Here is a 25,005-nt window from a genome sequence, read left to right as displayed (position 1 = left end):
AGTTCACCTAGATGTTTGTCTTCCTCTGTGCCTTTTTCCTGCCTTCCTAGTATCAAGCACCTTTCCTTCATTCTTACACGGTGATCAGAATACATCATGAAAATTATGGAAACAACTACCGTGTTAGAGTAAAAACTTTAGTTTAATATAAACCAAAATAAACACTCGACGTTTCGACCTTCATATGAAGGTCATCTGGAGTATGCAAATATATACAAAGAAACAAGCTGCACTAATCTACATGGTATGCTAAAGTTACTGACCAACCGTTACAACTATTGGCCTGACCTCTGGTGAAGAAAAAAATTTAAAAAAAATGTAGTATCAGCACCTGTTTTGCAAATCTTTCCTCTTCCATTCAGCCTAAGTGACCATATCATCTTAAATGATCTCTGCTCACATGTTCTTGAATGCTAGCAATGTCAAGTTCCTTCCTAATATCTTCATTTTATTATTATTGACATCTGACCTCCATGGTGTCAGAGACTCATAATGGGATGTACATACAATGCTCATCCAATCATGCCTTTAACTGATTCAGTGTGTCTACATTCATAACAAACTCAAGCGATGCATTCCACTCTCCATGCAAAGAACCTACTCCTTACTCCTCTGCTTACATCCTTCTTATAGTGTCCAGCAATAGCTTTTTGTTCATTTCCCCCCCCCCCACTCTCCCATTCTATGAAAAATCTCTTCCATGTCAACCTGATAACAATCCCTGACTAGCTTATGTCTCAATCATATTCCCCCCCCTCCTCCTCCTATTCATGAGGTTTTACAATTTACATTCTCTCAATCTGTCCTTTTACATCGCATTACAAAAACCACTGACCACCATTGTGAATCTTCTCTGGACCCTTGCCAACATATTCTCGTCACCATGCAAACCCAGTGACCAAATCTGTGCACAATAATCCATATGGGGCCTGATCAAGGCCTTATACAATGTCATTAGAACCTCTCTATTTCTGTATGTCAGGGTCCTGTGCATCATTGCCATTATCCGATGTGAACGTCTTCACAACTTGTGCAATGTGACCCTTGAATTTCAGGTCCTTGTTCACCACCACTCCCAGATCTCTCATCTCCTCTATCTCCTTTAAAGTTTCCCAACCAAGTGTATAATTTGCATCCATCATTGCTTATCAAATTTCAAAACGTTACACTTTGCAACATTGAATTGATAGTTCCACTTACCTGCCCATTCATGCAATCTATTAAAGTCTTCCTGTAAGGCCATTATATCTGCTTGGCTCTGCATTGCTCTTCTCAATTTTGCATCATCTGCAAACATCTGGATATCACTAGTCAAACCCATCCCAATACTATTAATATACAAATTGTTCCACTTACCTGCCCATTCATGCAATCTATTCAAGTCCTCCTTGTAAGGCCATAAGGCTGCTTGATTCTACATTGCTCTCCCTAGTTTTGCAAAATCGGCATATCACTAGTTAAACCCATCCCAATATCACTATTATACAAATTGAACAACAATGGATTCCAAAACTGATCCCTGTGGCACACCAATAGTGACCTTCCTCTTCTGACAGCCAGTCACTGATCCAATGCAAAGTCTGTTATCCGATCCCACATCTGTTTCAATTTATTTAACAGCTTGTCATGGGCAGTCTTTCAAAAACTTTTGCAAAATTCAAGTACACCACTGTTTATGCATCTTCCTTGAACAAAATTTGTCACCTTGTTATAATACACAAGTTAGTAAAACATGATCTCCCTTTAACAAACCCGTGCTGATAACTATAGAGAATATTGCTGTTATCAATCATTTCTGTATCCTACTTCTCACCAATCTCTCTAATATCTTCACCACAACTCCAGATATACAGATTGGCCTATAATTTGTAGCCACAGCCTTATCACCACCTTTATGCAGTGGAACAATTTATCTTCTTTCCACTCCTTTGGAACCTGTGCTATTGTAAGACTTTTAAGCAGGCATACGAATGGTACTGAGTGAATTGGCACACATATAGGGTTTTCAGTTTAATGTTGCAAAGCATGAAGTTTTAAAATTTGGAATGCAAACATGGGCTGTGGAATATACAATTGGTGGGGATATATTGGAGGAGACTGAGGAAATAAGAAATCTTGGGTGATGGTGAATAGGGAGCTAAAATTTAGGGGACACAGCGAAAATTGTGAGGACAGCACAATTAATTTTTTCAGTGATGTGAAAGACACTGACTTGTAGAAGTGAGGATATTCTGGTTCCATTGTATAATGCCTTGATTAGGCCCCACATATGGACTGCTGTGCAGATTTGTCACCTGATTTGAAGGATGAAAAGATATTGAGAGTCCAGAGGCCATCAGCTAAGTTGGTTTCTGGTCTCTGAAATGTTAAGTGTAAAGAAAGGTTGAGAATATGCAGTTCAAAGAGTCTTCAAGATATAAATTTGAAAAACCTCTTCAACAAAATAAATTTGTTGAAGAAGAGGTTTTTCATAGAATAGTGGGGGGGGGGGGAATCCCAAGGTCATTCCTAGAAGCTGTATAAGGAAGGTATAAACAAAGGAGTGAGAAGCAGGTTTTTTTGCATGGAGAGTGGTAAATGATTGGAATGCATTTCCTGAGAGTGTGGTGACTGCATGGTATAATGAGCTATATATATGAGAGAGGGACCTCCTGCAAGTCTTTGACTCCATGGTAATCTATAGATAATGATAATTTTTATTTAAATATAAAGAGCCAGTAGGCTTCATTTCGGCAATATAAACATTATTTATTTAAATTAAGGGGATATTAAATCACACATTGTTTTAAAACCGAATAAGAAACTCAAAGATTGGAATCAGAGAGTTTCATGCCGAATATAGTAAACTATTAAAGTATCAGCAATTACTAGCATGAGCTAATGCAAGTAGTCCTAGTACGTAGTACAATCAAAGGTGGTAAAGTTCTGATCACTATTCTTGGTATTTTCCATAATGTAAAAACACATTTCCTAGGAAATGTGTTTTTACATTATGGAAAATACCAAAATGTATGCTGTTATTATATTATGGTGGGAGGTCACTACCCAGACCGGTTTCAGCCTTTTTTGAGGCTTCATCAGTGAGTAGCTAGACCAAATAGATACCAAAGGGTATAACGAAAAGAACTTATATACTCTGCTATACGAGTTGTCAAAAAGGTGCAACCATTAAGTTACTTAAATATAAAGAGCCAATAGGCTTCATTTCAGCGATATAAACATTATTTATTTAAATTAAGGGGATATTAAATCCCACATTGTTTTAAAACCGAATAAGAAACTCAAAGATTGGAATCAGAGAGTTTCCTCACGCTAGTAATCGCCGATACTTTTATAGTTTACTATATTCGGCATGAAACTCTCTGATTCCAATCTTTGAGTTTCTTATTCGGTTTTAAAACAATGTGGGATTTAATATCCCCTTAATTTAAATAAATAATGTTTATATTGCCGAAATGAAGCCTATTGGCTCTTTATTTTTAAGTAACTTAATGGTTGTACCTTTTTGACAACTCGTATAGCAGAGTATATAAGTTCTTTTCGCTATATCCTTTGGTATCTATTTGGTCTAGCTACTCACTGATGAAGCCTCAAAAAAGGCTGAAACCGGTCTGGGTAGTGACCTCCCACCATAATGTAATAACAGCATACATTATGGAAAATACCAAGAATAGCGATCAGAACTTTACCACCTTTGCTGCGAGTTGCCCGAGATTGTACTACGTGCTAGGACTACTTGCATTAGCTCACGCTAGTAATCGCCGGTACTTTTATAGTTTACTATATTCGGCATGAAACTCTCTGATTCCAATCTTTGAGTTTCTTATTTGGTTTTAAAACAATGTGGGATTTAATATCCCCTTAATTTAAATAAGATAATTTTTATATTATTCTGACATTGATACCATCTGTCAATTCCCATAAATTTTCCTCCCCAGAACTCTCATATCTGTAATTCCAGTCTTTGATCAACTGTTTTATTTCTAATCCAGCTCTTAGATTTGTAAGTTAAACTGGTTTGAACACTGTCTTCTAGCTGCTGATATAGTATTTGAAAAAAATTGTTTCTTATTTCATATAAATTTATTCTGTTGTCTGTTCCCCTATTTAATTTGCCAAGTTTCCTAAAATTTGTGCCGAATGCCTGAAATATTTATTTCTCATATGTTCAGGATAATACATCTATTGTTTTTGATGGTTCTTCCTATGCTCACAGTGTCTCTTTATAGCTGATTTTTACCAAATTTGTTACAGCTGCTGTTATTCAGTTTAATTTAGGAATCCTGCAGACTTTTTATTACATTTGTTTAAAAGAATATGATATCCTCTGCATTAAGTAAAGAGCTGAGATTAGTCTCCAGTTTTGATATCGGGTTTAATGCCAGTTTTCTTAATAATGTGATCCATGTAGATGATAAATAATAGTGGAGTTAATGTTTACCCTTGTCTTGCACCTAATATTATTGCCATTTTCTTGTATGTTTTATTATTATTATTATTACATAGCACCTCCAGGGAGTCCAAAGACTCATCGAGGGAGCACGCCTACTCTACAACTCTCTGTCTCCACCACTCCACCAACCGCAACTACTTTCATCATCTACACCAACGCCATCTACCGCCAACCACTACCACTAGTATTTTCACCGACAATCACAAACATCCATGCCCATGGAGGGATTTGAACCTGTAGCCTTTTGGCTAGAGCGGATACACTAACCATTCGGCCAACCAGGCCGGCATATACCACCTTTATATTTTCTAAAATTCAAAAATACCAAGGTGTTTAAGTTGTCAACTTCTCATTACATCCATTATAAAACGTGAATACATTATGATTGTCCCCACAATGCCATGCTATCTCTCATAAAGAACATACACACTAATTTCCCTTATACTAGTTCTATTCTTAACCAACACTTCAGAAACAAATTAGCGTGTAATTCTTTGTGTCCTTCTGCATATACCACCTTTATGCAGACACCCTCTTTTACCTTTATTAACCTGGTGTTAGTAAGGTGGGGTGTCACAGATCCCAAAGATTTTAAATTGACTATAACTTTTTAATAACACGTGGCAGTGAGTCATGCCACAGTATGAGGCATGCCTCACTTCTCCTCCTGTAACTTGCTACTCGATGTCATAGACGACAGGCTGTTGCACGCAAGCAAGTTTAGTGTGGGACCCCACCTTACCACTTTTATTACATTTTCCCACTTTGCCGGGTTAAAATTCATTTGTTCTCTTTCAAGAGAAAGCTCTTATTAAATAACCAGGTTATCTAAAATTTTTGATTCCTAGATTACTTTATTTGGTAACTTCATTGCTGAGTTACAACACATGTTTGTTGATGTTTGGTATACTATTTTGAATATGCTATTTTTCTTGTTAGCTTTCAGAAATTGAAAATTAAAATATTCATTTAATTCTTATGAGACCAGAAATATAGGTTGTTTATTTTATTTTTACTTTTATGAGGTATTCATTTATAAAATATAAGTAGTTGTTTATTTCTGCCATTGTAGTGCATAGTAAAATGCTGTAGATGAAAAATTTTTGTTTCAAATTTTTAAAAATTGGGAAAAAAAAATTATCAAAGTTAATTATCTTCATAAAAGGAGCAATAAAGTTATCCTTAGATGATAGTTTCATAGGAAATAATTTAACTGGATGCCAGGTAATCCTGCTATTTAGAAAATAAAACTTAGAAAAAGAATTAGTACTTCGGGGTTTTTATTATCATTATTATAACAATTTCTATTATTTTTGAATTTAATTTTTTCCAGGGGTGGATGAATGAACTGCCAACTGAATATAATCCTGATACTTATCATATATGTAGTACCCATTCTGTATATGTCCGCCTTGATGATACTAAGCTGCGCCTTTCACATCCAAAAACTAATATTCCAAAGCGAGCCATGTGGAATGAAAGTCGCCATGATGTAGTATTTGTTCATCAGAGACATTTTAATATTGCTGGAGCGACAGTATGCCTTTTACCAAAAGGGCTTGCTAGAAAGAGGTAAGCTTTACCATCTTAAAGTAATAAAAACATCTCAATCTACCACACTTTAAGTTTTTTTTTTTCTAATTTTAAATGCACAATAAATTTTTATTATTAAAATGCATACACTCTGATAACATTTTGCTATTGCTACTTTTTTTTTTGAGGTATACATATTGTGAGTTTTATATGATTGTCAGCATAGACCTTACAGGATCACTGGCCAAGAGTTGCCATAGCACCGAAGATGCACTTGTTAGTAGTATGATTATCTTCCATGTGCATCTACTTAGCAATTCATTTGATATATTAATAACTTTATAGCTATTTAATAAAGAAATTTTTCATTTGTCTATTGAATTTAAAGAAATGCTTTAACTATGTATATAAATTATTCTTAGGTAGGTTATTATGTTGATTACTCATAACTATTAATTTTTCAGGAAATAACGTATACCAAAATATTAATTATATTAACTTTAATACTTTCCTATATTTCAACAATGTTGCATTGCCATCATCAGAGATCACGAAACAATGATATGCGCATACAGGTAGTAACTTTACGTAAATGAGGCTGAATAAAGGCAACCAAATTTGGGCATAGAGTCCTAAATGGCATTCTCTAGTTTGCTAAATTGGGTGGTCTTTGGCTGTTGTGCTGAAGATCTGAGAATGAATGCTTCCCAAATTTGGGGTAGTCTCGTGCACCCAAATTTGTTGAGGTTTGGAAAGTTTCTCCGGACTGAGGCTGATTCGAGGAATAGCCTCTCATATTTATTTTGTATTTGCTGTGGTGTAATGGAGTGTCCTTCCAGCATATCCTGTGGTAGTTGTCCAAAGCATGATCATCAATTCCTGAGTGGCTGTAATGGTAGAACCAGATGTAGTCCATGTCTTAAGAAATTCTGAAATTGCTGTCCTGTCTGTTTAGACATAATAAGATAATTTGCAATTGCAAGGGACATGGTAAACACCTAGCAGGGCTAGGAAATGTGGTTGGTCTTTAGTAGAGCAGATAAGATATGCAAATTTATGTAGTTTATAAGTTGTAAGGTTGTATTTCTTTAGGATTTTTCATATTTGCCCTGAATATATGGAAGGGCAATAGGTTTTATGTAGTGTCTGTTCTGGAGGGGAGGGTTGCAGTTATGGGGATTTTTTAATAATTTTTGGATTTAGTGGGAATTGCAGCAGTTAGCATAGACAGTGTTGATAATGTGGTCAAGCTCAATACTTATGGCACTGTTATCAAATGACCTTTTTAAAGAGCCTATGGGATGTTCTATCTGTGTATTGGTGGGATCATAGTGTTTAAAAAGGTAGGTAGAGTGATCTTGAAGTAAGGAGGCAAGCTTACCTGAGTAATCTTTTTGGTTTAAAACCACAGTGTCATTAGCCTTAGCCACTTTTAATTACTAGTCCATTGTTGTTGTTTTTAATTTATATGTATAGAAAGCTGTCAAAAGAGCTAACTTAGTAAATGATAATATATTGTACACAAGTGGTTAAGTGACATTCAGTAAGTTTTAAATTAACATCCAATTAACCATAAATTAAAGATGCCAAGAAATTATATTATTAGTTTCATCCTTTATCCAAGTGTAAGAAAAGAAGGTTTGCACATGAAGTAACTTCATGACAGGCAACTCGTATATAGAGACTAATGACTTCACATGAATTACCTTAGTATCCCATAATGCAATACACATATCCTTACTGACATGTATAATGCTAACAATATGAGAAGGGCCACTAACCAGACCGGTTTTGACCTTTAATAAGGTCTCGTCAATTGGACCCAGAAGTGGTACCAAAGTTGAAGTAATGCTGGTCATATTTCCATATACAAGTAGCCAAAAGGTGTCACATCTTATTATTAAAATACTCTGGATTAGAGATCGATGTTGAAAGTTTTCCCACTTGCTTATGTTATAAATTAAAGATGCCAAGAAATTATATTCTTCGTTTCATCCTTTATCTAAGTGTAAGCGAGTCGCCCTGTCATGAAGTTACTTTGTGTGCAAAGTTTCTTTGCTTATTATTATTATTACGGGCGACTCCAGGGAGTACTTAGACTCATCGAGGGAGGCCCTAAACATCATGTCCACACAACTATTTGACATTCTCACAGTATCTATCGTACCTTGCCTTGAACTCACTCACTGTCATAGCACCCACAACAGACTCTGGCAGCTTATTCCACTCATTTACCACTCTAAAAGTAAAGAACCCAGCTCTAACACCCTTGCTAACCACACTCTTGCCCAGCTTCCATAGATGTCCCCTAGTTCTCCCACCACCAATCCTGATCTCAAAAATATCCTCTGAATTAATCCTATAGAAACCCTTCAGTAATTTGAATGTCTCAATCATATCTCCCCTTTTGCACCTATCAACCAATTTCTGCAACCCACAAATCTTCAACCTATTATCATAAGGTTTATTCCATAGACCTGCTATCATCTTGGTCACTCGCCCCTGGATCCTCTCCACCTCCTCCCCATCAAGAAGAAACCTAGGTGACCAAATCTCGGCACAGTAGTCGATGAGGTCTTATCAAGGCTCAGTACAGAGGAACAATAACTTGCTTGTCTCTGCTCGTCAAAACTCGTTATACTTGGATAAAGGATAAAACCAAGAATTGAAATGATCTTGGAATAATTTAAAATAGCTGCATGTAAATTTCACGTTATAAAATAATAAAGATTTTATCCCATTATAAAATTATTTTATGGAAAAAAAGCATTTTCTCATAGCATTATTATTATTTTTATTATTACTACGTGACACCTCCAGGGAGTCCAACGACTCATCGAGGGATGGCTCGTACTCTACAGCTCTCTCTGTCTCCACCACTCAATCCACCAACTACACCAATGCCAAACCACCACTAGTATTTTCACAGACAATCACAAACATCCATGCCCATGGCAGGATTGAAACCTGCAGCCTTTTGGCTGGAGAGCAGATGTGCTAACCACTTGGCCAACCAGGCCAGCAGATTCCATTATTCCAAGTCAGAATTCTGAATTAGATAATTACCAGATCGACATAATAGGGGTGACCAAAACAAAAAAGACAAAAACTGGTGAGAAATCTTTCTGAGCAATTAATACAAAATGTTATATTCAGACAATGACAGTCAAGGAAAAGAAGGAGTAGCCATAGTATTCAACACAAAATACGACGCTAATCTTGAATGGCAGGCAGTCTCAAGTAGAGTGATGTGGACAAATATGAGAATTGGAAACTGGACAATGAGACTTATTTGTGCTTATGGTCCCACAGAAGGTTCTACTAAGGTAGAATTGGAGGAATTTTTTGAGGCTTTAGAGAAAGCAGCTGACACAATGAAAAATGAAAAGTTGGTCATTGTTGGGAATCTAAATAGCAGAGTAGGAAATGATTGTCAAACATACTAAAATGTTTGGGGAAAGCTTGGAGAAAAGAGCAAATCTAATAATAATGGCAAATACCTGTTGAATTTCTGCTCAGGACATGAACTGGTTATTACTAACACCATGTTCCAACATAAAAATGTGCACAAATTCACATGGCGAGAAGAGGCAAGGAATAAGAAAAGTCTCATTGACTATGTTATTGTTGATAGTGATGTTTTCTCGCTGGTACAGGACACTTGCGTGTACAGAGGAATTTAAATCGGAAGTGATCACAATTTAGTTTTGAGCAGGATAATACTAAATTTCATATTGAAAAGAAGAACATGTAAGAAAATTTTAAAGTGAATAAAAATTGAGCAACTCTCAGATGTGAACTGTAGACTAAAATATAAAAACATTATTCCAGAAAAAAAATGAAAAATTTGGGAACAGGAACTAAATTTTGGAAATTCAGTGGCTTGATTGATTCAGTGAGAAAGGCATGTGATGAGGCTTTCTGGAAGGATAGAAAAATCAGAACTCCATGGTGGACACAGGGAGTTAAAGAGGCAGTGAAGGAAAAAAAAGCATATCAAAAGTTCCTATTGTACCCATAATAAGTCAGCTTTTGCTCTTAGAGTAGAGTACACAGACAAATGTAAGAAAGCTAAACAAAAATCATGGGAGGACTTCGGTAAGAATGTAGAAAATAAATATCAAGAAGGCGGGAAGATATTTTTGAGGTTGTTGAAGAAGCTCAGAAATGGAGGAAAGACTGCTGTAAAAGGAATTAGATGATAAAGATGACATGAAAACTGGAGAAAAATATATCCTTGAAGTATGGAGTAATTACTTCAAAAAATTGCTAAATGAAACAAGCAGTGATGACAGCACAGCGGTAAAAAAACACTGACCAGACATGCAATCAGGAATACATATCCATACTTAAAATAGAAAAAGCCATCAAAAGCCTGAAATGTAAACAGGCAGCTGGAGTAGATGATATCGACCATAAATGCTCAAGTAGGTATAAAAGTCTTAGTGATTGAAAAGGGAAATAAAACTGAATGTGAGAATTGCAGAGGTATCTCTCTGCTGAGTGTTCCTGGTAAGATTTTTGCCAGTATACTTGAGAAATGGTCGAAAAGGATTGTGGAAGAGAAGCTTGGTATAGAACAAGCTGGATTCAGGCCAAATAGAGGCTGTCAGGATCAGATTTACACATTATAACAAATAGTTGAGAAGTCATGGGATTATAACAAAGATCTGATTTTAAGTTTTGTAGATCTGGAAAAAGCATATGACAAGGTGCAAGAGAGAAGCTATTCAAAATGCTACAGTTGTATGGTTTCAGTGGAGCATTATATCAATCAATACTTAGTCTTTATTTGAGTTGTAAGTCAGAGTTAGAACTGAAGGAAGTACAGGAAGATAGTTTATTGTGAGACAAGGATGTACATTATTCCTCTGTTATTCATTATCTATATGGATCGCATTATGAAGTAAAGTGGTATTAAACCTGATATAAAATTGGAGGTGTTAATGTCAGCTCTTTGCTTTATGCAGATGATGTTATACTTCAAATATATCTGCTACAAGTTAGCAAGATTCCCTGACTGAATTGAATAATTCTTGTAATAGATATGGTATGAAGGTCAGCAATAACAAGTCAAAGACAATGAAATAGGCTGAAGCATTGAAAATATCAACTGCATTGTGAATGGGGAACCCAAAGAACAAGTAAAACATTTCAGCTAGGGGAACATATGTCTCTCTGTGATATCACACTGTGTTTTGATTTGCCTTAGAATTTAGATTTGCCTTGTCTGTCGCTGTACTAGTAGTAGTAGCTTGATTTTTGTTGTCGCTTTTTCGCATTATTTTTTTATTATTAATTTGTATGATGGATCGAATACAGTCAACAAGTTCTCTTGTTAAACGTTTCAGTATCTCTTGCAAAAGAATATTGAATAATGTGCTGACATTCTGCGAAAAAGAATCGTCAGAAGGCTGTCTCCTTGTTCCCCTTTCTCAAGTCATAAAATGTGCAAATTCGTAGGGAATCAAAAGGTGAAGGTAAGCCAAAATTTAAATCTCCTAAAAAAAAAAAAAGCACCAGAGAAAGAAAACCATCGAAACCATAGCTTTGAATGAATTTGATGTAGACGTTATAAGAACTATTCACGGATTTTATGTGGTCGAGAAAAGAGTACCAACTGTTCCGAAATTGATTCCTGTTCTTAAAGAAAAAATTAATTTTCCTTGGAAAAGAGAAACTTTAAGGAAAATACTTAATGAAATCGGATTTTGTTTTAAAAAGTGCCAGAATCAAAGGAAACTTATCATGGGGCGAAGTGACATTGTTTTATCTAGAACGCAGTATTTGAGAGCAATAAGATGTTTCAGGGAGGAGTAAAGACCTATTGTGTATCTAGATGAAACTTGGATTGATAGTAATTTAACTTGTTGAAAATGTTGGCAGTCTAAAGAAAAATGTGGAGTGCTACAAACCGGAAATGCTTCGCAGCGCATAATAATTTTGTGTGCGGGCGGAGAAATGGTTTTTTTTTTACCTAATTCAAACTTATTATACAAAGCAAATTCAACTACTGGAGATTACCATGGGCAAATGAATTCGACGATCTTCGAAAAGTCGGCAGAAGAAAAACTGATTCCAAACCTTCCTAAAAATGCTGTTGTTATAATTGATAACGCCTCATATCACTCTGTTCGATTAAACAAAGTTCCAAATTGGTCTAATAAGAAGCAAGTTCTTATGGATTGGCTCTCTGCAAATAACATTTCTCATTCCCCAGATATGCAAAAAATTGAATTGCTTAATTTGATCAAAAGAAACTTGCCCACAACTAAACTATTTAAATTCGACACGATGCCCAAAGAGCATGGATTTCTAGCTTTGAGGCTACCACCATATCATTGCGATATTAATACTATTGAGTATGTTTGGGCAGAAGTGAAAAGTTTCATTCGCCATCGCAACGTAACTGGGGATATTGACATGTCGAAACTTTTTAAACTTTCAGAATAGGCGATTGAAGTATTACAGTTCAAAACTGGGGAAAATATGGCTCTCATGTCACCTCATTGGAAAATATGTATTGGAACAGAGACGGAATTATCAAAGAATTATGCTAACCTTCGGTGATCAGTTTAAGTGAAAGTGATGGCGATTCGGACACCGATTCAGATGACTCTGGAGATTAAACGGATTTGATAATGGTATTTTTTTTTGCATGGGTTTGTTAAAAGAGTCACAAGTCATAAATAATTAATCAGTTTAGGACATTAAAGTGTCTCAGTTCTCTCAACTGTAAGTTTAGAATATCTAAGTTCATTTGAAAAAATTTCTGTTTTTCTGTATAATTATTTTTATTTTATAGAAAAATTTCTTAAAAATAAACTTAGCTACATTTTTGTTTTATGCTATACCTTTTTTAATTTTGTTAATACTCTACGTACATTTTTCCAACTGTTATACAAACAAAATAGTTACACTTTAAAAACAGCAATGTTCGTAAAAGAAAAGCTAAATTTTCCGACCTGCAATAATAAACAAACTCACCCCAGAAGGCAGATCGATTACCCTATTATCAGAATGGATTCTCTTTTTTCTGACATGCGCAGAAGTGTCGAAGGATCTCTAATCGGTGTGTGAACTATACTTAGGCACAATTTTTAGTGAAGATGGTAAATTAAATATGGAAATAGACAACGAAATCAACAAAGCTGGTATGGTAGGAAGTCAACTGAATAAATTTATATAGAATAAGAGAGAAATTAGTCAAAACACTAAGCTATACAGCTTAGTGTTTTGACTAATTTCTCTAATGGATAAAAATGGATAAAATTGAGTATCATGCAGTTATAAAATTCTTTGTAAAAGAAGGTTTAACTCCAAAAGAAAGTCATTCGAAGTTCATAAAATTTGTGGGCACTCTTCTCCTTTGTTTTAAACAATTAAAAAATGGGCTGCTGAGTTTAAACTTGGCCGTACCAGCCTTGATGATGATATGTAATGTCTGAAAATATTGGGGTCTCAGATATCAACAATCTTTATTTTTTTCCAAAGTATTCTGTCTAGCTTATAATAATGTATACTTAATTCTGTACACATTAATCATATCCTGTACAGTCCTTGATATATATATCAGGAAATGATGACAAAGCAGTTTTTGTGGTGAGAATTTATACCTAGAAAGAAAAGGCTTGTTTTGGTAATCTTTCTGTTTTCATTCTTTGAACGTGTTCCATCCATTTATGTTTATATTTTTTAATTTTTTCTATTACTGGTTCTTGGTTTAATTCTTTCATAATTTCTTCAATTCTTTTGTGATCAAATAGGGTATACTTTGCAGTTTTTCTCATAAACTTCATTTCTGCTGTTGTTAATCTTTGTTTGTCTTTTTGTTTTATTGTCCAGATTTCACTTCCATACATGAAGACTGGTAGGGCTAATGTATTGTATACTTTGAGTCTGATTTGTTTTTGAACTAGATTTGGTTTAAATATAGAGTTAATTACACCTGTTATTTTTAAATATTTTGCGATTTTTACGTTTATATATTTTACATTTTCATATGTGATCGTACATCCTAGGTAATTAAATGAATTCACCTGTTCTAAGATCTTGTTATCTATTACTGTTTTAGTTCTTGCTGGATCTTCTCCTTTAAAGGCCATTGTTTTTGATTTTTCCGTTGATATTATCATACCATAATCTTTGGATATCTCATTTAGATTTAAAATAGCATTCTGTAAGTTATCTTCAGAATTTGTAATTATTATTTGGTCGTCTGCAAAGAGGAGAGTGTTTAAGTTAACTGTAGGTGAAAGTTTAATTCCTTGATGTAAATTTTTATTCCATTTATTATTATTTCATTTAAGTAGATATTAAAAGTTGCTGAGAGGGGACATCCCTGTCGGACCCCTTGGTTTATCTCTCTCGTATATGATAGCTCGTGATTTAATCTTATTTGTATTTGATTATTTTCATATATACTTGTGATAGCTTTTAGGATATTTGGTATTTGTCTTTCTTTTAATATGTTAAATAATATGTTTCTTTTAACTTTGTCAAATGCTTTTTCAAAGTCAATAAATGCAATAAAACTGAATATGAGAATTAAAATAAAACTGAAGGAAATAAAACTAAATGTGAGAATTACAGAGGTATTTCCCTACTGAGTGTTCCGGGCAAGATTTATGGCAGTATACTTGAGAAACGGTTGAGAAGAATTGTGGAAGAAAAGCTTGGTGAAGAACAAGCTGGATTCAGGCCAAATAGAGGCTGTCCGAATCGGATCTTCACTTTATGATAAATAATTGAGAAAGCATGGGAATATAACAAAAATCTGTATTTAAGTTTTGTCGATCTGGATAAGGCATATGACAAGGTGCCAAGAGAGAAGCTGTTCAATACGTTGTAATAGATATGGTATGAAGGTCAGCAATAAAAAGACAAAGACAATGAAAATTTCAACTGTGTTGTGAATGGAGAACCTGTGGAACAAGTAAAACATTTCAGCTACTTAGGCACGATTTTTACTGAAGATGGTACATTAAATATGGAAATAGTCAACAGAATCAACAAAGCTGGTATGGTAGGAAGTCAATTGAATAAATTCATATGGAATAAAAGAGAAATTTGTCTGAATACTAAATTAGCTGTATACAAGACAGTGTTCAAACCAGTTTTAACTTATGGATCTGAGAGCTGGGTCAGAAGTAAAACACTTGACCAAAGACTAGAGACCGCAGATATGAGAGTTCTGAGAAAGATTAGCGGCGTGAACAGATTGCATGAATGGCAATATCATATTAAAAATGAGGATATTAGGAAAGAACTTGAAATTGTCAGCATCCAGGAATGCGTTAGCAGAGCTAATCTCAGATGGTATGGTCACTTAAACAGAATGGGCGAGGAAAGATTAGCAAAACAAGTGTTCTCTGCCAGGTTGGCAGAAAAACGACCCAGAGGAAGACCAAGATATAGGTGGATTGATACGGTACATAGTGCCTTAGAAGATAGAAATATAAGATCTGATAATGTTGGAGTCTTGACAAGTAACAGACTGATTTGGAGGAAAATTGTAGATAGGAAGTTAGTAATGATGTAATTTTTTTCATGTAGTACTATCATGTCCTATACACCCCTTGAGTGTACATGTCAGGAATTTGATGATGGTGATGATGAAGAAAAGTATGTCCTCAAGAAGCCTGACTTTATCATTGTGTCATCAAGAGAAATCTTGTTTGGTGATCTGTGTTATATAATTTGAAGTAGATCATTTTTACTAATAGATTCTTTAATCCTCCATAACTCAGTAAACAATGTTATCTCCTTGACTCAAAAAGATCCAGGTTTATATTCCATATGGGATGTGTTAAACGTTTATAAAGACTTTCAAATAAACGCAAGTTAGTCTCATACAGAGATGACAGGGTTTTTTTCTCTTGTGTAGCAAACTGACTGGAGAATACACACACACACACACACACCATTGATAGACAATGTAGGATTAAGAACTCTGTTCTATCCATCTGTTCATTGAATGATCAACAGATGCCATATGATCACTCTAATTCTCAGTGATGTGCCACACCAGTCCTCGCCTTGTGGTCTTGTTGTATGGTTTTCTGAAGGCTTCAACTCTGAAGATCACTCACTCCAAACACACCATCCATCCATTCATCCATCTCATTGATGATATATCCCTTCCTCTTTTTCCAGGAACCTTCTGTTACTGTTCTGAGAAGTCCTTCTTCCATCCTTTCAATGTGTCCGAAGTATTTCAACTTTCTTCTATCAGAAAGTTAAGGAGCCTTAAAGTTCTACTGATCCTTTCTAGCACCCATCCATTTGTCTGCCTTTCAGTATATGATATCTTCAACAGTCTTCTGTAACAACATATCTCAAAAGCAGCTATCCTTTTTCTTTCAGACTTCTTTAGGTTCCATCCATAAGTTGCTGGTGGAAGAATAGCTGCATCTAAAATCCTTAGCTTTGTTCCCTTGGAGATAGATAGATCCATCCCTTCAGATTTCAGACAAAAGTCTGACTTGTTTTAGCCATTCTTAATCTTCTTCTGATGTCTTCTAAACAGCAGTTCTTCACATTAATAATAGATCCCAGATACTCGAAATAGTTGACTTACTCGATTCTTTCTCCATTAAGGTACACTTGTTTCTCAAGAGCTTTGCTGTCTGTATTTCCTTTGAGAACAATAATCTGTCTTGCTAGATTGAGCTTAAGTCCTCTGTTCTTATTGATCTCATTAACTGTGTCAAGAATTTGCCCTAGTTCTTCCTTGTCATTACAGAAGAGTACAGTATTATCAGCATACCTCAGATCACTGATCAGTCTACCAGTTATCTTAATTCCTGTCTTGATCTCATCCAATGCTACAATCATGATGTCCTCAGCATAGATGCTAAACATGTGAGGAGAAAGTACACATCCTTACCTAACTCCCTTTCCAGCCTGAAGCCAGTCAGTTAATCTGACACCTTTTCTTACCTGTACAAGTTATAGCTATCAACCTGATAGTGTGTTGAGGACAGTCCATTCTTTTCATTACTTCCCACAATTTCACTTGATGGACCCACATTATCATAGGGAGGCTAAATTCTCTACACTTCTCAATGATGTGTCTAAAAAAAAAGGATCTGATTTCTGGTACCTTTGCCTTTCCAAAACCTGCTTGTTCTTCTGGCATCAATCCTATTTAGAATGATCTTTAATAAAATTTTGTTTGCATGAGAGATTAAGTTAAGAGTTTTATAGTGCTTGCAATCCTTCATATATACCATTTTGTGCAGTGGTATGAAAACAGATTCTTTCGGTCTCATGATCCTGTCTCCCATATCCTTTTAATCAATCTATGAAACACCATCCATCCCCTCTAGCCTTAATTAACTCTGCTGGGATTCCATCTGCACCCAGAGTTATTGTTATTAAGCTGTTTAACTGTTCTTTCAACCTCATGCTGGTGAGAGGGGTCCTCCAAATTTTCTTTAAAATATATCCTCTCCGTTATATAGCTCCTCACAGTATTCTTACCATCTGCTTTTTATTTCTGGTTCTTCTCTTAGTAGTGCTCCATTACTGTCTTCAATGACATTCAATTTGGGCTTAAACTTGTGCTTTAGGTCATGAACTAAATGAAACATTTTTTTATAATTGTGCTTCCTCCTCATCTGGAACGCTATCTTTTCACATTTATTAACCCTCCCCCAACTGGCCAGGACAGCTATAGACATCCAGCTAAATCTGGATACGATTCTGCAACACCTATTGAATAAAATGGATAAGAAGCGCAATTTGGTCTCACTATTTCATCCACCTTGGCCGGTAGGGAGTTAATATAAAACCTTTCCTTGTCCTGCCTGATGGCTCTTCTGATTTCTCTATGTAATCTCATATTCTTCAGTCCCTGTGTGTCTCTTTGTTTTTCCAACTGTCTTCTTTGCATTAGATCCCATGTTGAATCTGATATCCATGGGTCTCTTAGTCTTCTTATTGGGCTGAGATACTTCTTGGTTGTATCCTGTATTATAGCCTTGACTCCTTCCCAAAGCATTTCTGGTGAGTTCTCCTCACTAGTCTCCAAAAAATCATCCAACCGAGTTGATGTTTCTTCCGTGAACCCAGGAATTACTTTAATTTACATCCTACCTGGATGGTTTCTGAGTCTGGCTTACTTTGGTTCTTACTAGCTTGAGGGTCGGTACCACAGTCTGCTCCAGGACAAGGATGTTTGTCTTCCACTGTTGGAGAGCCAGGTTGTAATCAATCTGATGCCTTGACCTATCAATGTTAGATGTCCAAGTATAGGTCCATCATAGGTGTTTCTGGGATCAGGTATTAGTATTAACTAATCTGTTAGCATAGGTCCATCATAGGTGTTTCTGGGATCAGGTATTAGTATTAACTAATCTGTTAGCATGGGCAAATTCTAACAGTCTTTCACTACTGATGTTATGTTCACACCAACCAAATATGCCACACTGAAGCCTAACTCTCATATTCTTTCCCACTTTTGCATTAAAGTCCCCTGCCTAGTAAGGAGAGATGTAAAGTACATCTCTCCTTGCTAGGCAGTCCAACACAATCTAAGTTTTTCATAGAATTCCTCAGTCTCTTCATCAGGCCTATCTGTATGGGGTGCATAAACTACCATGATTGGCACGTTGGTGGGATGAGCCTTAAGTCTAATACAAAGAATCATATCATTAACAGGATTATAACCAAAAAGGGTTTTTGCCTGAACTGTCTTCACTATCACAGCTACCCCATAATGCTTTTGAGTCACCTCCTGAATAAACACCTAGCATACCATCCTGTCTTTTGAAGTGATCTTCACCATTCCTTCTGATGTCTGTAATTCCCAGGATGTCAATTTTATATCTCTCAATCTCTTACAGACAATAGCTAGTGTACCCATCTGTAGACCCAACATTCCATGTGACTATGTAAAATTCCCCTCTAAAGTTGATCATATACCTTCTGTATTCTTCATTCACAATATCACTGACTTTTGTTGGAGACTGTAATATACTTCTCGAACAGGACCCACTGCCTCTAAGTCCTGCGACTCTGATTATTCTACACAACAACCGATGCACCGTGAGATGTATTATAAAGCACAACCATATTAGCATTTTGGAATGAAGCCACCACAAGATAAAAAGTGGTAGGATTGCAGAGGCTCTTTCCACATATCAGGCAAATTTTGTTCCCCAATTCATCGCCACATTGGCTAGGTGGGTTGGGACTTCTGCCTGCTAGGTGAGCAGACTCCCACTGCATAAGATGAAATGAAATGGCAAAATAGGAAAGATTCACCTCTAGCCCTCAAACACTGAAAGCACTGGGAGGAAGAAGTAAGAAGAAAAGAAAGAAGGTGGGGAGGGGGTCCAGTCTACAGATAATACAGTAGTAGTCATGAAGTTAGCATATGGCCAGAAATGAAAGTAAACATAAATTTGCAAACAGGATGAAATTGATCAAATGAAAATTGGCTCTGAAAACATTTTGCCTGAATAGTCAGATTCTTTAGTGATATCAAGAGCAGAAAACAATAGACTGAGATTTTTTTTCCATACCTTTCTATACCATTTATCAGTTACTCCAAAGTTTGGAATGGCTTCATCCAAGATGATTTTTAATTAAACTGGTCATTGAATAATTGCCAACAATGGAAGAATTCTCAAGGAAAAAACAGGAGAGAGCTTTTAAAAAAACAGTGTGAAATAGGACTCATATCTGTGTCAGGTTTTGAAGACAATGAATCTCATAACTAAAAAAAAAATATATATATATATTTTTGGTCTCCAATTTTGCTCAAGATATTTTGATCTTTTTGTAGTAATAACAGAAAATCATGAAGATATTAAGTATAGTGAAGAAAATATTTGCTTTGATCATAAAAATTTCAGATAAAGCACAACAGAGGAGCAGCTTGTTTTGCAGGAAATATATATAAGCATGGAGGGAAATACATAAGGGATAGAAGAAAATAACAAAATGGCTTTGGCAAGTATCTGCTAAGTCATTGGTCACAAAATAAGACACTGTTTACTTTAGCATTCATCACCAAATTACTGATATTTTCCCTCAAGTGGTGTACCAAATACTATAATATGTTTTCATAATGATTAACTTTTATCAACAATCTTTCTCCAAATTAATCTATTATTTGTCAGGACTCCAATATTGTCAGATCTTATTTTGTTCTTCTAAGGCACTACTAATTGCTTCGATCCCTGTAAATGTAGTCTTCCTCTGGATCTCTTTCCTGGCATCAAACAAATTTTGCTAACCTTTCCTATCATATCTTGTTAAAGTGACCATGCCACCTTAGATTAGCTCCTCTCTCACATTCTTGAATACCAAAACTTTAAGTTCCTTTCTAATATTTTCATTTTTAATATGATTTTGCCACTGATGCCATCTGTTCAGTGCACTGATTTAATTTTTCACTATTTTCATATCTGTGTTTTCTAATCTTTGATCAGCTGTTTTATTTCTAACTCAACTCTTGAATCTGTGAGTTAAAATTGGTTTTAACACTATTTTATACTGCTAGTTGAATGATTTTGGCTTATTACTCTTGTTCCATGTAAATTTATTCAGCTGACTCCTTGCAATACCTTTAGCATTGTCAAAATGAATTTCTTTTTATGGTAATCCATTTATTAATATTATAAGCAGTATTGACAGAATTTGAAAAAACAGATTTTGTTATGAGATAACTATAGCATGCTTTATTGTGATATAGCATCAAAGTGTGTAAAGATTTGTGTTAGAAACCTTCTCTCTCTCTCTCTCTCTCTCTATCCCCTCCTCATCCCTCTCTCCCTTTCTTTAATTTACGACATTTAAAATTTAAAATGATTTAAAATATATTTTTTTAAATACCATGTGCTTTTTTTTTTCTTTCCAAGGTTATGGAGCAAGAAGTATCCCATATGTCTAATTATTCCTGGCTCTAAAAGTAGACCTTATTCATTTAATGGAGAAATGTTAAAAGAGTCTCCAAGTGATGAATGTGTTCCCTCTTCAGGTGTAAATTCTAAATCATCAGGTAGTAGCAAGGAATCTTCACCTATTAAAAAATCTTTTCCTAAGCAACGTGATAATGGAAACATCATTCTGTATTTATTTTCACGAACTGACAGGGATAAGGATGAATGGTTTCGACGTTTCAAAGAGGCTTCCCAAAAGAAACCAACAGAATTAGATTCTCCAGGGCAGTCAGTGAATGTAAATACTCAAGATAATAATTTGGAACATAAAAGAGCTGTGTCTATTGATCTCGGATCACTTAAATCATCTTCTACAATGGGAAATATCACAGAAGAAGGAATAGAAAATAAATTGCAAAAGCAGCTCCAGTTTCATCATTACATGGCTTCTTTTTTTCACAAAGATTGTATAACTCTTTCCCTCTCACAGCGTGGTAATCCAATACTTACACAAGCTGCGGAATCAGAAAATGTTAATGTCATTTCATCTCAGAATAATCTTTTATGGTTAAATGCTTTAATAGGACGTTTATTTTTTGACTTTTTAACAGTGGAAATGTCATCTAAGGTAGTAGCAGATCTAATTCAAAAGAAGCTAAGCAAAATTAGGGTAAATATGTTTTTTTTTTTAAATCTTTAAATTTATTTATTATTTAATTCTGAGCTGAGTTGCAGTCCTCCCCCCCCCCCCCCAAAAAAAAAAAGATGAAACAATTTGTGCCCCTTGAAAAGCTATCTCTTCTAACTATATGATTATCCTAAATAACTGGGAGAGGCAAAATTAACCACTCACTCCATCCTGCCTTGATCATTTGTTACATATAAACTCCAGAAATTCACTTTTCTTTCATATCTTATTACTTACTTCCAGTCTTTATTTACATAGTTTAAATTATCCACACTTTACTGATTATTTAATAAAGAAGCAGTAAATGTCTTTTCTTGATTATCTCCACCTGTTTCCAGATACTATCAAAGCCATTGTAACTACTTTTCTCCTGGTTTCAACATAGATTGAGCATAATTCTTCTTATACTATTAATGGTATCTGGCTCTTTATGTGAATCCTACTCACAAAAGGTTATAAACTTATTATATGTTTATTACCATGGATAGACTAAGGTTAGATGATCTAGTTTCTCTACTCTGGAGATCAGACATGAAACTTTTAAGCATTTGTCAATTTCCTGTCTTTCCAGAATAGTCTAAATTCTCTTTTCAAAGATATCTTCCTCAATCAGCCATTTTTCATAGATTTCAATCATTTTTGGAATTCAGGTTCCGTTTCCAACCAACTTTCTATCCTCGTTGTAGCAGTCTTTATCGACAGCCATCCCTTCTGTTTTCCATTCTGCTCTGGCAGCTTTCATTTCTTCAATTCACTCTGCTATTCCACGGAATAGTATCTTGATGTATGTTTTTTGTCAGCCTGGTTGGCCGAGTGGTTAGCATATCTGCTCTCCAGCCAAAAGGCTGTGGTTCGAATCCCGACATGGATATTTGTGATTGTCTGTGAAAATACTTGTGGTGGTCAGCAGTAGATGAAGCGTTGTAGAGTAGGTGTCCTCCCTCAATGAGTCTTTGGACTCCCTGGAGGTGTTTCGTAATAAGAGTGTTTTTTTCACTATCCTATAATCTTCACATGTTATCTATCTTTAGCCTTCAATTCCTTTCTCCTGTGTAATTCATGTGAGATATGTACATAATCAGAATCTCTCTTCTTGTATGTGTATATCTTATCATTCATCATCAGAACGTTTCTCCTGAGAAATCTTATTGTCATACCTCAGCAGAATACTCACTATTTCATTCCTTATCCTTCAGTCCTAAAATCTTTATTATTTGCTTACTAATCCTGAGCCACATTACTTGCAACTATCTCTTCAGTCATATGTTCTGACCATTGCAGTCATTTCATCTCTGTTCTTTACATAATAACCAGAGTGGTCATCTTCAATTACTCTCCTGACAGGTGCTACTTTAATGATCTTCTGCTAATCAGTCTCTGGGTATGAATTTCTTCACTAATCTCCATATCCTTCACTGTTTTTTTACCATAACCAAGTCTGAAGAATTGGCCATTCTCAAGTAGAGTGAGAATGGCAAATTTTATTTTTTTCCTTGGAAGTTTGAGTAGTTTTTCTTCTTTAAATCAGAGTGGCCTTACTTCAGTGAATCCCTGACTCCTTGGAGGTGGTTATGTACAATAAGTAGGTGCTTCCAAGGAATCGCTGACTCAGTGAGGGAGAGTGAGGAAGGTGTAATTCCACGATAATTGTCATATCTCTCTCTTTCTCTCTCTCTCCTTAAAAACATTCAACAGTGATGTACTACAGTGTCTGCTGGCAACTTATTTCATTCACTCACTACACCATGAACCTGAATGTCATGTTCTAAATCACACTCTTTATTCAGCTGTCAAGGTTGATTCCATCCCCTTCCCATGATAGTTGGAACAAATGATTTGCAGGGTAGTGTAAATAAGGCAGCATGGAATTTTAGAATGTTATTAGCTAATGAATAGTTCTTATGTATATTGATCTAGGAATAAATTTGAGAGTAAGAGAGCTGTGGAAAAGCTGCTTGCTGAGGATGACTGCAACTGAGTGAGAGCAGTAGTGAGAAGTGAGTACATTGCTGTTGGGTGGAGGAGAGAGAGAGAGAGAGCATCTTAACAGGGAAACAAGAACTAGAAGGTTGGTTTCTGAGTGTGGTTTCTCATGATAAGCATGTGTTGAGATGCATGATGGCTTCTGAAATGGTCTCATGAGATGGAAGAAGGAATTTTCTTCTCCACTGTGGTGTATTTGGTTTTGGTGAAACCATTGACATAGGATGCGAACTTATTGATTTTACCATTCAAAATAATTTAACAATCACTAATACTTTATATCCTCATGAGTCATAAAAAAAAATGGGTAATGGCCTTGCCTAATGGATCTGCCTGCAATTTAGTTGATTAAATTGTTTGGAGAACATATAAAGCATCAGTTAACCTTCTTCAAACTAGATCTCTTCTAGGATTCATTTTCGAAATTATGGATTTTACAAGCGTGTTATAACTAACTCTTTATTATCCCGACGTTTCGATCTTCATATCAAGATCATCATCTGGAGCATACATAAATATACAAGACAAGCTGAGTTACATTACAAACCATAAGCTATAGAAACAATGATTTGATCACATATTATTCTACTGGCATGACCTCTAGTGAAAAAAAAAAAAAATTTATAAATTACATCAAGCTAGATTTAATTTAAGATAACATGAATAAACATTTTTTTTTCCCTTATTGATAGTTTTCTTTCAGTAACAATTATTCTATTTTTAGTATTACAATTGTTATTTATGATTTAGAATCCTGGATTTACTACAGTCCTGTTTATAGTTATTCTTAGAGAGGAAGGTTCCATGGGTTGAATATATCCCATAGATATGCATGCCTTCCATATCTATGGGATTTTTAGACCTTCATTATTGTTCAGATTGGGGTGGTTGATAATGATCTCACAAGCTTCCTTAAATTTGCATTCATACCATGTTTTGGTGTGATGTAGACAACTAGTGCTTTTCCAGTCAATTTTATGTAAGGTGTTCAGGGCATGATCAGAAAGGCCAGCTTCACCATAATTATTATATTTAATGTGTCGTTTATGTTCTTTTTGTCTGGTAGGAATTGTGCATCCTGTTTTCTCCTATATATGGTATGTTACAGGTGCAATGAATATGGTATACTCCAGGGTGGGCTAGCGGCGGGGGAGTGGGTCTTTGGATGAGTTGAATAAGCTTTTTAATTTTGCAGGGGTCCATACCATATATAGGAGAAACAGGACGCACAATTCCTATCAGACAAAAAGAACATAAACGATACATTAAATATTAGTTATGGTGAAGCTGGCCTTTCTGATCATGCCCTTGAACACCTTACAAAAATCTTACATAAAATGACTGGAAAAGCACTAGTTGTCTACATCACACCAAAATATGGTATGAACGCAAATTTAAGGAAGCTTGTGAGATCTTTATCAACTACCCCAATCTGAACAATAATGAAGGTCTAAAAA

General features: G+C 35.3%; 1 protein-coding gene across 1 annotated transcript in view; it reads left to right on the top strand.

Annotated features, from left to right (window-relative positions):
* The window catches only part of LOC150105227 (testis-expressed protein 2-like), a 200,413-nt gene that overhangs the window by 88,265 nt on the left and 87,143 nt on the right, over positions 1-25,005 (top strand). Inside the window, exons 3-4 of the mRNA XM_090396204.1 lie at positions 5,787-6,025; positions 20,857-21,547. Coding sequence (XP_090252330.1) covers positions 5,787-6,025; positions 20,857-21,547 — 930 coding nt within the window. The remainder of the gene's footprint in view (positions 1-5,786; positions 6,026-20,856; positions 21,548-25,005) is intronic.

The sequence above is a fragment of the Typopeltis vanoorti genome, chromosome 7 (genome assembly GCF_054136105.1).
Source record: "Typopeltis vanoorti isolate ZY-2024b chromosome 7, IOZ_Tvanoo_1.0, whole genome shotgun sequence".
NCBI lineage: Eukaryota > Metazoa > Arthropoda > Arachnida > Uropygi > Thelyphonidae > Typopeltis > Typopeltis vanoorti.
Note: the sequence above shows the minus strand (reverse complement) of the source record. Positions and strands in the feature narration are given on the sequence as shown.